Here is a 17,648-nt window from a genome sequence, read left to right on the forward strand (position 1 = left end):
AGGAGTGGAAAATGCATAATAGAGGACATAAAAAAATTATCTCGATGTAAGAATTTGTTACATCATACCTCCGCAACCAAAGTGTGATAGCTTTTAGATATACTTTCAATAAAACTAACGAAGTAACAATACTTGAACTTTTGTACCTGAAATATATTTTTAAATTAGTACGTTTTCTCAGCTTGTCATAAATATTCCGAAGCCTTGGGGCAAAATCTGAATAGAAATCTGGGGAATCAATCAGAGGGATTCGGGTCAGCTGTATTCGTCTCACAGAATAGTGCTTCAAGGGTTGCCTATCGATGACAATTAAGTAAAGAGTAGTTGGATTCGTGCGAATCGAACGTCAACTTTAAAGGTGAAGTTATGTCTCCATTGAAAATTCGTCAGAAAGCCTCATATGTCGTATGGGTGCTTATAAATTGCTTGTATATTTCATCTCTGCTCTTAGTAACGGAGGAGAGTGAAAATGATTTCCGCTAAACTAACACCTACTCTTTACGGTATTTAAGCAACACAGTTTAAAGACATTTTCTTTTTAAAAATATTAAGGAGGAGGAACTTACGCAAAAAGAGTGTGGATTATTCAAAGTCGCTAATATTCCTTCAATTTTCAGAATAGGCCAGATGACATCCTCTGTGTATAGTAGTCTTATCCTCTTTGACGGCACAGTGAGGAAAGTCGAGCTTTCCTCAACCGCCAACGCGATGACGTGTAACGCTTAACGCATAACGTCTGAGCGGTCCGCTACTTCCTCCACTCCGCAGCCCACCCACGCTCCACGCTTCATCCCTCTAGCTTACGGAGTTGCCCTTTCCCCCTCCGCACCCATACCATTGCGCTTATACCTCAATTATAATGAAAATCTCTTTGTAAAAACAGACACGAAGCACCTCGAAAGGTTTGACCGCAGATCAGTAATATAGTTATGGAATCAGTACTCCCATTTCCCGGAACTAAAACCGAATTCCGGAACTTTTGAGATTTTCTAGAATTTTTTCCGGAACTTTTGAAATCCCTGTAATATGTTCCGGATCTTTTGCATTTTCCGGAACTTTTGAAAAAATTGAAAAAGAATTCCGGGGCTTTTGACGGTCATGGAGTGGGAGAAATTGGAACAAAAAAGTTTTGCATTCCGGAACTTTTGACAGACATGGAATGGGAGCTTTTGGATGGAATAATTCTGCTCCTTTCATGCAGAATCAGCTCAGGTTCGATTTTTTAAGCTCATCGTACTCAGGAGGTTGCAAAAAATAACTTCATATAAGGACGAAACGTAACTGGTGCCAAATCTCTTAATCTTACGGGTGGGGTCCTTTCTTTGATGCGGCAGCCGTGCTTTCCTAACGTGAATCAGAAGTCACCACTCACGGGGTTTTCGGGTTTAGAGCTGCTGTTTTTCACGGATTGCGAGTGCAAAGAAAACAAGGCGAATGCATCTTCAAGCTGAGAATTACGAGGATACAGGGCTGACCCAAACTTACGTGACTCCTGGCAGATTATTTGTTGAGCGGGACCTGTTGGGTGGAAAGAAAGCAAGCATGGAAGTTCATAAATTGCGCCGGAGAAGTGCAGCAACTAATTGCTTTTCTGCCGGGCGACTCAGAGTCGATACGTCCTGTCCTCCGATCGCTCTAATCCTCATACGCGATGATGACGGAAGTGAAGCGAGATGGCAAAGGAACGTGTGGAGCAGATCTTGCTCGTAGCTCTTTGCTTGTTTTTGCACTTTCGTCTTCTGTTTGTACGTTCGCACCTTTTTCGACATTGATTTTCAGCACAGCAGTCTTGAACCAAGCGTTGATGACCCGCAATCTTAATTATTTACAGTAAATCGGGCTATAATGCCGTGCTGAGGAAGAACGCCGTATGAAGATTCGCGAGTTGCCAGATTCCCTTCACTAAAATGTTTATTTTGGAGGAGAGATATAAATATTTTTTCTTCAAATTTTCAGGGAATTTAGGTGAAATTGCGAAACAAATTTTCAAAGAAATTGGAAGAAAAATACTCATAAGTTTACCAGGAAATTCGTGTTTTATGAAAGGAAATTGTGCAACGCCTGAAGGCTCATACGACGTTCTCCCTTAGCGCGGCAGTATAGGGGTGCTTGAAGAGCAAGGCGCACAAGTGCAGTTTTTGAAAAAAATGAGATATGAATGATTTCAAGCAGAACTAGTCTAATTGCATATTCTGAGAGAAATTCGCAGCCGAATTTCAATTTTCAAGAATCAAAATGTCATTTCAAACTTTCTTTCCACCATAAGGATACATGTAATTTCGTAACTTCAAACACGTTTTTCTCGAAATAGCGAAAGCTGCACCTATACCTACATTGTTTCATGCGATCAGTGATTTAATTGCAAAGAATGTTAAGATGCACAATTCTAGCAACATTGGAGTGCTTTCGGGTCATTTTTGGTGAATGTGACCCATTTCTACAAGAAGTAGTATTAAAACACATACATGTACGTTGACCAAAGAAGGAGACTGTATCCTTTAGTTAAGAAAAGTTAAAGAATAAAAGTAGATACTGTGCTTTCTTCTGCGTGTTTTATGTTGTAAATGACGCAAAAATATAACAACTGCCGGCGTGGCGGTGGACTAAACACTCATTTGCAGTAGCCGATCGGTTTAATTCCTATTATTACCACCCATCAAAAATCCTTTCTTCTTGCTGTGAGTGCAGCAATTGCCGACGTGATAAACCCATATTTTTCTGTCCGTTACAATTATTTTGAAAGCCGAGAGGCTTCTCAGTACCTACTTGAACCAAGTTGCCAAACTGATTTACTTTACAATGTTTCAATTATATTTGTTTCAAAATTTGGTGAAATGTTTTTAAAAATTCATCCATGCTTTATTTGTTCAGACTTCATACTAAATCAATTAACCTCAAAATGTATGAGTCAAAGCGTAAGATAGTTTTTTTTTTTTTTTTTTTTTTTTTTTTTTTTTTTTTTTTTTTTTTTTTTTTTTTTCCAAATTTACCGGTAAAGTCTCCTTCCTAAAATACGTTTTATAATACATGAACGAATCCTGCAAAGGAATGAGGGTTAATACAAAAGTATAACGATCAAAATGTAATGCAAAGAAAACATGGATTGCTGATTTAACAATTAAATTGTTAAAAAATATGTCCAGCATGTTCCAATGTAGATTTACGATAAAAAACACCTTAGTGGTTAAATTAGCTTTCCGCTATTGTAAAATGTACATTTGAACATGTCGGACATCTTTTTCCAACAATTTAATTGTTAAATCAGCAATCAATTTTTTTTCGTTTGATAAAACTATCCTTTATTCTTTCGACTCCCAAGATCCTCCTAAAGTTGGGCTAACTTAACCAATAGTCGAGCTGACTATCGGAAATCTGACAATGTGGAGCGTGTATGTATAGTTGAGAGCCACGTCTGGACGTCCGGAGCCACGAATGACCCATTGTGTTTACCCAAGCCCCTGAAAGTGGTTTTTACATTGCTAAAGTGGAGCGCTCACCGAAACCGAAATGCGTTGCGTCATCAAGTTTCCAAATTCCCCGTTTATCCCGGCAACCGCCATTCCGGAGCTTCTCCCTCGGAACACGTAGCACCCGCTAAACTCGAGCGCAATTTTGGCTGATCGCTCTTGCGTCACTATGATCTCATCACTCGATGGCGAGAACGTCTCTAAATTTTTGCATTAAAAAACAATAAACACAAACCAAAACTTCTGAGACAAAAAATTAATAAAGCTTTTAGCAAGTATCCATCTTGCGGCGAAAAAAATTATTGATTTTTTTTTCTTCTCAATTAAAAATCATAATACAAAAAACAAGAGAAAAAAGTCAAATATTACTTTCACTCTGGTATGGAAGTCTTCTACTTGAAAAGACTTTGAATCCAAATAACTCGGTTTCTGTTTGACAGGCGTAAGTCCAAAAATCATGAGCCCTGGCTTTCGTTGATCACGCAGGATGCTATAGGGCTGCTAGGGCTTATGAGTTTTTGGACTTACGCCCATCTAAGAGAAACCGATTCAGATAAAAACATTAAACGGTTCTAGTCAAAAATGATACTAAATTCCTTCGCAGTAAGTTTGAAATCTGAATAAACTGTTATTTGACTTAAACTGCAATATAACATCGGCCCTCCCATAGTGTAGGATATATCACTCTGTATATCAGATATTTCATTCGTCCATCATGCCATAGACAATCAAAATTATGAATATGTAATATGTGCGCTGGTGTCATACAATCCGTAAGCAAAGCGCATATAGACTAATTTAATGTAAAATTTGCTTACAGATATTTTTTCTCTCAAACTATCTCGAGCTACTTCGACCCACTGCGCGACCGTTCAGACCGCGCTAGAAGCACCACTCTTGGGGCTGATTTGCATCTAAATATCGGTTTTTATCTGCAAACTGAAAACAAAATAGATCGTAATAGTAACCGTTAACTCCTTGCTGATTGGTGAAGTTTATCTATTCTTTAGTGGTGATGACGATGGCACTTAGTATTCACAACATCCTTGGAGTCATTCAACATTATAGTTCTCTTAAGAAGATGTCAAGGAAATTTCTTTGCCTTAATAGCAGACAACAGTCTTGTAAGCAGCACATAATATTAATGTGAGAATAATATGTATCAGGTGGACAAATAGTAGGCTCAGACATTCAAATAATGTTTGGCGGTAAGGAATTTGCAGAAAATGTTATACATTTTGCCAGTGTAACATGTGTGTTTTTGACTCGGCATAGTATACTACTTCTACAAACAGCATTGTTGTACATACGGTTGATTGTCATAAGGAATATTAAAATTATTCCCAACAAAGTAAATTGGTGGGTATTGAAATTGCCACATATGTGTAGGTACATGATTCAATTCATGTTGATGACGTAATCTCGTAGATCGCAAAAATAATTTACCACCAATGAAACATTCATGATCTGAGAATACCGGAAAAATGCAAAATTATATCTCATCAAATTTCTCGAGCGAGGAGTCAAAATTCGAAAACGCTAGCTCTAAATGCTGAAAAAATAAGAAATGTCTTTCTAATGTTAAATGCATCCATTTCATGTTCTATTCAGAACGATATTTTTCTGACTTATGATCTGAATCCAAGGGAAAATTAGAAAAAAACATAGTTTCTTTACCACTTAATTAGACAGACAGTTATTCAAATCATCCAACGCAACAGTGTAATTGGCGTGTAACAGGTTTTATATTTCCTCACCACAGATGTCTAGGAAACTTGTCCAGGCATCTTCGGCAGACACATATGGAGCAGTCACACTATTCGGGCAAATCTAAGATGCTCAAGTATCAAGCACTCCTTCAGATTGAGCCTGGGATTTTGGTCGAGATTTTTTTTTCAACAGTGTAAGCAGTGTCGTGGACTGTTGCAATCAGTGTAATTATTTAATCAATGAACTTCAAATTACTGATTATATACTCACAAATAAAAACCTAAACTGAAAGGTACTCTTAAGATAAATGTTTCTCATTCACAAAAATGATACATTGTGAACAATTTTTGCACAGTGATCTTAAATAATAGCCACCAGGCACCAATTTTAGCTGTATTGCAATCTTTTAGCTGTTCTAACTCCCTTATATTGTTCTTAACGCTTACCATCGCTCAGATATTATTGACAGGGTGCGCTTGTAAAGTTGGTGAACCCATTATCCGTAGGATAATTGGAGGTCACGAGTTCGCGAAAATGTAGGAGCCCAGCTCTTGCATTGTAATTTCGTTTAAAGTGGTGCGACATAGAATGAGCAGCAAGTCTGCAAATTTACCACTTGCCAGATGTGTATGTGATTTGGGATTTATGGTATTTCCAAAGGTCACCTAGATGGAGATTTTTAAATAGAAAAAAAAACATATTCTCACGATTTACTCTAACAGACTTACATTCGTTCAATCTTAGGCGTGAAGATATGCGATTATAGCATTTAGACTTGACTAGTTAAACGAGAATTTAGTCCTTTTAAGTAGATTATACTAAATCGCGAGGAAAATGAATGAACTTTAATGAAGCAATATCGATTTTTAGACGTTTCCGCACAAAAAGTAGACTCTCAATGCAAAGTTAGAGCTACAAGAGAGGAAGAAGAAGAAAACATTTTTTAAAAAAAGAACATTTAAATTAAAATAAAAGTTGCGTTGGGCAAGCGGATTTCCATTAGGTTTAAAGGAATACTATAAGGCATTGCTTAAACAAGAACATATTTTGATTAATAGAAGCAAAGGCTATTAAGGAGAAAGTTATGACTCAAATAAAAACCTCACCTAGATCTCCGTCACTAAATTATTGAAACATATAAAATGTACTCCTTCTTTCGAAAAATAAAAATGTATATTTTTATTCTAAAAGTCAACAATGCATTGTGACTTCAAAACGTGACCTATGAGTGTTTGTTTACAAGATCAGCGGATAATTTAAGCTTGTCAAACAGGCACTCAGTCTTGAAAATCACCCGAAGATCTCTGAGATCATGATTTTTTACGAGAGTAATTATTACTCAACTTTATGCATACGACGTCATAAAAATCTGAAGTTCATCTTAGCTAAATCTGCGTCGCAACCTAAAAATAACTCCGACGAGGGACGTCAATGAGGCATCATCCAATGTAAGGAAGGTTGGGCATGAATGTTTGGTTTCATAATCAGGGGAGATCCACTCCACTTACGGGTCACAGGGGTAGAACCTTGCTAACAGAATTGAATGATGTTTTCTTTTAACTGTTCTTATCTTGATCCTTTGGCAAAATGGACGCCACTTTTAAAAAAATGAAATAAAATAAATCTTGCTTGACCGAGATTTAGTCTTTATGACAAAATTTGCTTCGATCGATACAAATATTGTTGATGCACTTCTGTTACATAGTGCGACGACTGTACACTAAACTCTGGCTCCGATTAAATGAATAAACTTTCCAATTTTTTTTTTTTTTTTTTTTTTTTTTTTTTTTTTCGTGTGCTTTTTGTGTGTTTTTGTACTACAGTAAAATTTTACGTACAGGTATGGATGTTTTCTCAGAAATTTTGATGCCATCCCGTATACAACTCACAAAAAATTTGATAAAGAAAAAGTAAAAAAAGAAAGAAATAAAGGAAAAGAAATTGGAAACATTTCTGACACAAATATGCCTAATTGCGAAAATGAAGATGTTCGAAAACTTAGTGATCCCATTTGCATGCTTTAAATGAACCACTAAACAGTGTGTAATTTTGTTTGTAAACATCGCCTACTTGAATATAGCTTTCATTTTCACTAAATCTATCTGACAATGAGATCGAGAATAGTTATTCATTCAAAACTTACATTTACGAGTTACAGCCATAAACGTTACTAGAACATATGCATGATGCGTAAAATATTTACGGACGTCGTCGCCTTAAAATTTACCCTCAATTCTGCTGCAGGCAACAAAACTTACGAGGAAGTGCAAATATTTAGTTATCTACTTAAAAAATAAATAACTGCATCTATCCATAAGCTTGGCTTGAAGCGATGAAAGACGTTGTGAACGCATTGGTACACATCGTCCGTCCAAAATTCGTGCGCCTTCAATATTGCTGCATAGGCAACATACTTACCATGGAGTGCGACTAGTTATCTATTCAAAATCTACTCACTAATCTTGCTCTCTAAACAGCCTATGCGTAAACCTATATCCAGATATCGTTCATTAGAGATTCTCCTTCAATTTTGACGCATCAAACATACTCGGGAGTGCAGTTATCTATTCGGAAAAAAAACCAATATATTTCTCGATGAGCTTTGATTGAACTGATAAACGACGTAGTAAAGCTATTGGTAAATATCGTACTTTATGCCGTGCTTCCTTTCTCGCTTACCCCCCTTCCCCCATTATTTTTCGTTTAACTTATCTCTGGCATTATGCGTCTCTCTTAAGGTTCCATTCTAGATGCATTAGTAATGTTTTTTCATTTAAATTAACAAAATCTCATTCTGAGAAGTAACACATTGCGTAACTTACAAATTTTGAAAGTTAAGCCAGCACGTTTTACGTGAATTTTTTTTTTTTTTTTTTTTTTTTTTTTTTTTTTCAACCGCACATAAGTGCTGGAACCTGGAGCCATCAATTTGCGGGCCTAAAAATTCCGGCATCAAAGAGTTTCCCTAGCGTCTCGCTTGGCTTGGCTTACGAGGCCGACATTGACAAAATCCTAAATTAGCCGGGAGGAAAATTAGTGGAAACTTTGGCGGAAAATCGACGTCGGAAAATTAACAAAAAAAAACTGATTCATCCGCGAAAAGTATACAGCTGACCTTGGTTCAAGAGTTTTCTCTCTTAAGTCACATGTTTTTCAGGAATCGCAAGATCAAACGCGTCAACGCACAGCGCGTTAAGCTCGTGCGGTAATTGCAATACGTGGCAACAATGAACGATGATCGAGACGCACACCGTATATCGCTGCTCCGGACTTCGCACTGTGAGCGAAAACCTACATTTTTCCGGCTACAAATGTGGATTTACGATCGTCAATTGACGAGCTTTGTTTTACTATTTAAGGTCGCGCTAAAAAAATGAATAATAACTGTTCGAATGTCGAAATTGACTTTCGAAAAAATTGTCATTGACACGTTCAGAAGAAAATTTTCTTGTTTTATACAATTAGGTAGGTTAAAAAAACACGTTTAAGGTCACAAATAATTCTCTTACACTAAAACTGTTTTGGATGAAATATTTTTTTCAAGTTTTTATTTAATTTTTCTATTTATTTGGGAATACAATTAATTTTTTATGACAAAAGTTTGCTAAGTATAGTAATCGGCCCTAAATTGTGTTCACGCTGTTGGGGTTATGCAAATTATTCGTGTATCAAAATCAGATTGGTGGATAGCGTTTGTACCCTGATCTTGATCATCTTGACGAACACCTCTCTCCCACTTAGCGATATGGTCTTGGGCGGGCCGTGTCCCCTGCCAGCGCCAACCAAACCTACAATCCTCCAGGTCCGCGAAAGTAAAAGTTCCGCGGCGCAAGGGGAACCCCCCTCTCAGAGGAACCCTGCCGTCCCCCTCCTGGGGAGGGGGAAGGTCGCCGTCGCATGCGACCAAAGAGAGGGAAAATAAGTTGTTATATATTAATAATTCTGGTATCTTTCACCGTTACTCGAAATACTCGCGAATCAACTGGTGCCGTGTCGTGGTGCGAAAGTTCGGACTTTTTGGACTTGTGGTACAGTGCTTTGTGGAAAATTTGGAGTGATTGGAGTAACCATGAAGTTTCTGGTTAGTACTATTGTTTGTCTTTTTCATTTGAACGCTGGAAAAGGGATCATTGGACGCATTTTTTTCCTCTCTCAAAAAAAAGCGGCTTTTTAAGACCAAAAACTCCTCAGTCTAATAGAATTTAACTATTAGCTAGCAAGAAAATAATCAAACATTGGTCATAAGAAAAAGTGGAAAAGGGTTAAATAATTACTCCTGGGCCTGATAAAAAAAATTCCCTTTATTATTTAAAAGAAGAAATCTTTTGGAGGCAAATTACACTACAATTTTTTTAGAGCTGTTAGGGTGATTGGGTTTTTTGGTAATTTTAAGCGGAAAGTTTTTCAACTGACGTTAGTATTTTAGTCTTTATGGTGGAATTTTTTTCCTAAACTGTTTTATAGCTCATTAGCTCTAGTTATGAAAAATAAGGCACATTATTGAGGGTACATCCTAGGATTTTGCATGTTTAATTCCTTACGAGAAAATTGGGAAATCTTCAAAGATATGCAAGTGAAAAGGCAAGAAAATCCAATGGACGTCTAAGAAATATAATTAGAACTCTTTAATTGTTTTTTTTTTTTTTTTTTTAAATTTTGTGGAAAATGAAAATAGCATTTTTTGCCAAGGATTCTTACCTTGATTTTCTTACCGAAAACTCATTCAGCATAATCCCTGATGCATTTTTCCACGAGATGAACGCTAGATTACGCGTTTTACCTTTAAACGAGCTTTGGCCCATCAATATCTGAATCATGCTTTTTTCATTTCGAGTTTTAGAACCTACGGCAACGTGTGTCGCGTCACTTCTTTCTTTTCAAACACTTTTCATATGTTTTATAATTTTAAAAAAAAAGAAAAAAAAACCTAATAAAAATTTAGTTGTAACGAATTCGGCCAAATCTTAGGAATTTTTTCTTACCATTTCCAAAAAGGAAAATACATATAAAATTAAAGTTTTTTTCCTGAGGTTATCCAGCAACCATTTTGTGAGATTTATCACTCCAAAGTTCAATAAGAATAAGGCTCCGCTTCTTGTTGCATCTTATATGGAAAAAAGGGGGTGACTTAGCTGCTAGATTACGCTCAAAGATAAAAATGTCAACTTTTTGTCTCATCTACCTAAAATTCGTTATAACTTAATCAGCATTTGTCGATTTAGTTCATGTAATATTTTTTTATCAGTCAAAGCCTTAAGTTGAAAGATTCAGAGCTTTTGACCAGCAAGGGCTACTAGCAGCCATCAATAGTTTGCATCAATCGGATCATGTAACTAAACCAATCGATGACCTCACTTACTTTTAGAGCGATTCTTGGTTTTTGGGAAATCCCTGAAAGTTTCAATGATCAGTTTACTGGAGGTGACATGTTCAGAAATACTCTCTAGTTGACGGCGGAGCCAGCCTGCGACCAACTTCTTTCGCATGACCTCTCATCCCGTTGAGAAATAGGACAGCGTTAACGTGAAAACCGAGTTCAATAGAAGAATGAGGAACATTAAGACTTCACGAGTCAGACGCGATTGGATTGATGCATGACACACTGAGGTTCGAGTAATTAAAATGCTCGATCTAATTCCAGACGAGGATGTTCCCCGTATCTTGGGTAACTCCGCAATAAATTACTGAATCTCGTTCAGATACCTCAGATGTGCGGCTAGACCCCCTCAGCTGAACGTACTTAACTATACCTGCTTAGTGGAAAATGTTGTTAATGGCTGTGTACCTGTTGAATAATTGTAACTTACCCCTTGATGTGGTGTGACACGCTCAAAGAAGACGCTCTCTTCGAGTGTCTGTGTGTTGGTCCCTCAAAAAGGTGGGAGTTGGAATTAACAAAATTACAAAACAAGGTATAGCTGACGGTATTAAGAAGACGTTGGTACATCAATGGACCTCAAAAATTATCATTAAAAAGTCGAGAAAATTATTTTGCAAATTTTGACTCAGGAAGGAGTAAGATTTTTCTGCTACTCTCACGAGATTCTAAGATACATTCATTTGCCTTGACTTATACGGTTCCTACAGTCTGTACTGGTAGATACAATTTTTGAAATGGAGGCGGGGAACTATTGTTCCAAATCTCATTGGGTATCGTCCACTAGAGAGGTTATTTTAGTATGCCGAAAACTGTAACTTAATAGATTAGAGTACCGCTTCAGAGAAAAGTGCATAATTTTATTACGGTATAGTGTATGTATTAGTCGCTTTCATCGCAGCGCACTAGGGCGCTTTGCGACCCTAACCGACGCACGAATTTTTCATGATAGGAATATTTCGGAGGGTGGTATCTCTCCATCTCTTTTTGGATGTCCTCTGTCCATATTTTAGCTGGACGATCTTTTAGCTACAACGCCTACCTGTAGAATCTCACCCTCACCCCAATACCTACCAATGGAGAATTTGCACGAAGAAAATGTATTGCTGCATGTAAGAAGGCCTAACGAGCTGCGTTCCGAGTATTTTTCATAATTTATTTCTGATCTGGGATATTATAGAAAAATAAATTTTAAATTGGGAGAATCTGCCGTTTTGTGACGTCATAAGGCGGCATATTTCCTATTCAAACGCATGTATTGAAGCAAATTAGGTCATTTGGTCATATGTTCTCAAAAAATTGTTCGTTTTAGAAATCGAGGATATTCTCGTGGTCAGTTCGCTGAGTACTTTCTCTTTAAACGCGATATTCCCAAAATTTCAGACGCCTGCGAATTCTCCATTACGCACGGAGATGAAAACTTCGTGCATGGGAACCGAAGTTGAGGTCATATGGATCTCTGAAGTTTTCGGATCACGCATCCGAAAACTCGAGGTCCAGCTGCCGAAGTTCGGGTCAAACATCTTAAGTGCTTCGGTATGCACCGGAGTACTTCAGATGTGCGACCTGAACCCTTCGGTATGTACTAAAGTACTTCAGATGTTTGACCCAAACTTCAGCAGCTGGACCTCAAGTTTTCGGATGCGTGATCCAAAAACTTCAGAGATCCATATGACCTCAACTTCGGGTCCCATGCATGAAGTTTTTCCCTCCGTGTGGCATAAAAAACGCCCAAAAACATCAATCCAAACCGAAAGTATGACGTTTAGACCTCAACATTGTCCCCGAATCTTATATTTTGCCTCACCCAATCACATTACTTGGATTGTTAGTGTTAGTCTCTAGGATTTGTGTTCTTTTAGAGTATGTGAGCATGATGCACATCCTATTAGCCGGCTAGGTGGAAATCAATTCTGTCGCTCGGACAAGCATGAGCACGAGCCGGTCGTGATTCATGCAATTCGTTCCATATGTGGATGGTCAAGATGTCACCAAGGAGTCAGCGCGTCTCCTCTGCGTCTAGCCGTCACTAATCGCGGATGGCGGATGTTAAGTTGACAGGTGCTCGGCCGTCGCGCGCCGCGCCTGCCGCCGCATCTCGTGCCAGACTTCCTCCATCCTCCGTAAATCGGGCTCCCTTGAGTATAATCGCCGGCGGATGGACCATTGTTCCGGTGAACTTGAGAGCCGTTCGGCCCGGGCCAGCTTCGACAAAGACTCTCACCTTGCAGACAGCCCGCGTTATGCAACGATTTGATCGATTTTCGGGTAATGGGAATTCCGAATCGGCTTCATTTTACGGCGTTTGTACGCGTATGCTTCGAAATTGGCCTCAAAAATCGTCGGGGCTCGGTAACTCATCGAAAAGTGAATTGCAGTATTAGGGCTCGACAATGGACCTGTTGCAAACGTTTGTCAAAGCGAGTAGAGCAGTTTTCTTCTCCCTATTTTATCTTTTTTAAGGGGATGGAAAATTTGCAGGTGTCTGGAATTTGATGAATTTCGTGTTTAAATGGGAACTACTGAGTGAGACTGAACACGAAGATACCCTTGGTTCATGAATTGAACAATTATTGGAGAATATATGGCAGAATGATCTAATCCGCTAAAATACGTGTGTTTAAATGAGAAATGCCGCCAGATGACGTCACTAGACGGTGCATTTTCTCGATTTTAAATCTAATTTTACACTATTTCCCATATAAAAAAAAAAAAAAAAAAAATTTAAAACATACTATGAAATCAGCTCTTCAAGCACTTTCAGATCAAGCGTTAAAAAATTTTCATGCAAATTCTCCGCATTGGCCTAAAATCTAGATGCTCGCGTCAGAAAAGTCTAAAATATATTCTTGGCTTTGTAATCAGTTTTATAAATGTGCTCACTTTTGCGCTTCCCATTTCAAAAAGTATATTCCGGAAGAGACCTAATTTGATGCACCGAAAAAAAGGATGGTGATTCAACATTCTGGATGTGAACATTGGTGCGACAACGCTGAATAAACCGAAACAGCAGTTGCTTCAGCAATTTCAAGATGTAATACTAACTGCTGTGGCTGTTATTTCAGCGTTTTGCGAGTTGTCACACACTTATTTACACCTCGAATATTAAATTGATGTCCTTTTTCATTTTTCGAGGTGCAAATAAATCACCTTATATTCACAATTTCACACGAAGCTAAAATGGTCATTATCGTGTGACACAGTTCCTCGAATAAAAGAAGACAACAATTTTATTAATTGAACTGCACTTGAAAAGCAGGAACAAGAAGATTTCGGATTAATTGATTCTGCTTTGTTAGTTGCTTTCAATTGAAAAACTGTGACACACAACAACGGTCCTTTTCAGTTACGCTTGGAGCTGTGAAATTGGGGTGACGCACTGACGAGTGTATCAAATTATTCATTTTACTTGCATTACTTTTTTAGGCAAGAAACCGAAAAATGCGCACATTTCATTCACGGATTGAGAAGTCCGAAATTTTTCCAATTTTAACCGTGATTTTTGAGTCATTCTAAATAAAAAACAACTCCCATTTTTGCTCCAGCGAAATTTGGTAATAAACTGTAAATCATTCAAAATAAAAGTTTTACGGTAGTGCTTTCCATTGTATTATAAGATAGTTCAACAGAACAGGACAAAAAAAAGAAGGAGAAGAAGAGGAAAGAAATAGGATTTAGGACCCCAGTCATAAAGCATTACAATTAAAATATAAAACAATCGTATATAATTACAGCAAATTGATTTAAAAGTTCTACGCGCTTACTTTTACTTCTTTTTGACAACTTCGTATACTTTAGTATACCAAACACCAGAAACTATCCATGCGATCTCTACAGTTACTGATGACATGCGGTTTATGAGCCCTTCAAACTGCGTATGATGCCTAAAATTGAGCGGCTCCGTTAGTAAGCCTTAATCGCTGACTTCCCGAGCCAAGACAAATGACACTTCACCTAACAACCCTCACTTCAAATACGCCGCTTTACGTAATCCAGCTGAAAGTCAATCGCAATTCAGTGAAAGTGACTCGTCTCGGTAGCAAAGGGGCCCCGGTGCCCTATTCATTACGGCTTGACAAAGCTGCGACAATGTGGAGGCAGTCAGCTATCAACATAGAATCTCCTAAATCGCGGGCAAACCGAGGGAATATGCAAAGCGTCTGCATTTGAACTTGTGCATTGCGCCACGTGATCTTCCCGACGGACGCGATCAGTCTAACCTAGACCGCTCTCAAATGCTCAAATGCTGAAATCGAACATCACGATCACGAGCCAATCAGCGACAAAATCCGCTCACCGGTGTTGACAATGCAATGAAAATGTTTTTTAATTTGGCGACCTCTAAGCTATAATGGCCTGGTTACACGCTCAAATTTCCGTCAAATTCCGATCAAAATGGTGACCAGGATGGTGGTCAAGAGTTATCTAGATGGATGAGTAAAATTAATTAAAACAGCGTGTTGATTGAAATAAGCATGAAATAAGCACGGTTGTGTGGAAATCAGATGAAGGATGAGCCCCACAGCTCCATCATCTACCATCAAATTTTTGCAGGCCGCAGAAATTTGATGGTAGATGGTGCACACCAGTCACCATTTGATCGGAAATTGATGGAAATTTGAGCGTGTAACCAGCACAAAAGAAAATTATTCACTCGTTGTCAACTCGAGTTCTTCTGGGGAGTATCTCTTAAACATTTTTTAAAATCTATAGGAGCTTTAACACTATAAAAAAAAATGCGTGACATAAGTCATACTAAAAAACTAGTGGAGTATCGAGGTGAAATGCTTCTAGATACTAGAAAGGAATGGAGGGTCGCTTTCAAGTTACAAGGTTCAAACTATCGAGATTTGCCTGAAAATTTTTAGATGCGCAGGAGGCCCTAGAGATTATTACATCGTCACCCTTCGGCCAAAGTATCACAAGCGCCTTGCGACGTTTCAAAATTTCCGCACCCATTTTATTTTTTTACAGAGAAATTGTTGAAGGAAGCTGTCCGAAAATGTCACCGAATTCTCTTTGTTCTGCAGATGAAATTCAATGAAATTTTCTAACAGAATCAACCAACAGTTACTCTGTAAAAAAAAAAAAAAATGGCAGCGGAAATTTTGAAACATCGCATGGCGCTTGTGATACTTCGGCCGGAAGGTGACGACATAACTACCCTGGTTATTACTTAAAATTGATGCGAAGACATGATTCCCATGAGAGCAACACATTTTGGCGACTTTATTGAAGTTACCTTGAATTTGTATAAGAAAGGAGCCAATTCAAAGTTGACTTACTAAACGGGTAGAGGGGCGAATCTTTGTGCTTCATTGACGCTCTGTATTCCCTTGAAAGTAACATAAAAAAAGGGATTTTGAGGCGGCCACACTGAAAAATAATTCTCGGCGTTTTTACCAAGGTCCGTTGGACTTTTACCATCTCACTTTTTTTACAAAGTATTGGTAATTTTACCAAGGCAGACTGATAAACTTACCTAAAAACCGGTATTTTTACTGTTTTTTTTTCAGGTAAGAATACCACTTTTATTGGTAATCAATTCCCGGTAACTTTGCAATTTTATCTCGGTAATTTTACCAAGGTCGATAATCAAAATTTGGCGTTTTCACGAAGGTCCACTAAAATTACCGAGAAAGTTCAATAATTTTACCGAGATGTCTCGGTAAAATTACCAATTCCATTAATGGTAATTTTACCAAGAAAAAACTGGGATCAAATAGAACCCAGAATTCTTGGTAATTTTACCCTTCTCTAAGTAAATACACCGAGATTTTTTTTTCAGTGCAGCATCCCTCACTTCCAAAAAGAAAGTGCTAGTCTCCGACGAAACAAACGCATTCCTGCGGTTTTATCGTCGAAATGTTTCATCCCTGACTTTTCAATCTTAACAAACGCACATTCTGAGGAAAAACGGCAACTGCGTAGGGAGTTTGGGGGGTGCCCGTTGATCCTATTTTTGCAGGGAGAGACAGTCGGAGTTGGAGTCCGAGTCGGAGTTTGGCGGTCGGGTCGGCGAGGCTATTAGTCGCCCGACTAGTGGCACTCGCGGATCGTGACTCACATGGCTGATTGTGAGTGCGAATTGAGTCGCCGAGTCCTCTCTTGGAGCCCCATTGTGCCCGCGGCCGTGACTCACAATCGCTCAACGGCCGCACAGCTATCGCCACTCCGCTCAGAGATGCGTTCGTGATCACGATCCCCCGATTTTTATATCACCCGCAATCGGAACCATTGTCGAATTTTGCAGATTACACTGACTGAGAAAAAAGGCGAAAACATGTAGTCGAGATCCGATGCCAGAACTACACTAATTTAGGGTCGCTGAGTTTGAAAATGAATATTTTGGTCTCCATTTTTGCATAAAATTACTATTAAATCGACGTCTTTTTGGTAAACGGAGAAAGAAGAAGAAGAAAAATGAGAAAAGGATGAAGGAGAAGAAGAAGAAGGAGGAGGAGAAGAAGAAAGAGGAGAAGAAGAAGAGGAAGAGGAGAAGATGAAGGAGATGAAGGAGAAGTAGAAGAAGAAGCAGAAGAAGAAGAAGGAGGAGAAGAAAGAGAAGAAGAAGATGAAGGAGAAGTAGAAGAAGAAGCAGAAGAAGAAGAAAAAGATGAAGGAGAAGAAGAGGGAGATTTATCGATTACCGGATTTTTATATTACCCGCTGGATTGTCCGCAATCGGAACCATTGTCGAGGCGAAAATATGCAGTCGAGATTTGATGTCGGAACTACACTAATTTGGGGTCGCTGAGTTTAATAATGGATTCCGATATTTATTTGGTCTCCGTTTTCGCGTAAAATTACAATTAAATGGACAGAGTTCATCGGAAAGGAACCAACCCTCATTAAGTCGAAACTATGAAAAAGAGGTTGGAAGTTTAATTCCTGCATAAAGCTCAATGAAAAATATAAACCTCAACCCCTCTTTTCACAAACAATTGTTTGTTCCTAGACTTTCAGTGTTTAGCAAGAGAAATTATACGGCCTCTGAAACTCAAAAACATTCTTAACTCAATTTTTCAAAAATGTGGGTTGGTTCCTTTCTGATAAACTCGGTCCAAATGGACGTATTTTTAGTGAACGGAACT

At 38.3% G+C, this 17,648-nt stretch overlaps 1 protein-coding gene across 1 annotated transcript in view; it reads left to right on the forward strand.

Annotated features, from left to right (window-relative positions):
• The first annotated feature begins 8,083 nt into the window (after nucleotides 1-8,083).
• The window catches only part of LOC109032945 (uncharacterized), a 51,416-nt gene continuing 41,851 nt past the window's right edge, over nucleotides 8,084-17,648 (forward strand). The window contains exon 1 of the mRNA XM_019045300.2: nucleotides 8,084-9,258. Within this exon, the coding sequence (XP_018900845.2) occupies nucleotides 9,247-9,258 (12 nt within the window). The 5' untranslated portion in view covers nucleotides 8,084-9,246. The remainder of the gene's footprint in view (nucleotides 9,259-17,648) is intronic.

This window comes from Bemisia tabaci, chromosome 3 (genome assembly GCF_918797505.1).
Source record: "Bemisia tabaci chromosome 3, PGI_BMITA_v3".
NCBI classification, from domain to species: domain Eukaryota; kingdom Metazoa; phylum Arthropoda; class Insecta; order Hemiptera; family Aleyrodidae; genus Bemisia; species Bemisia tabaci.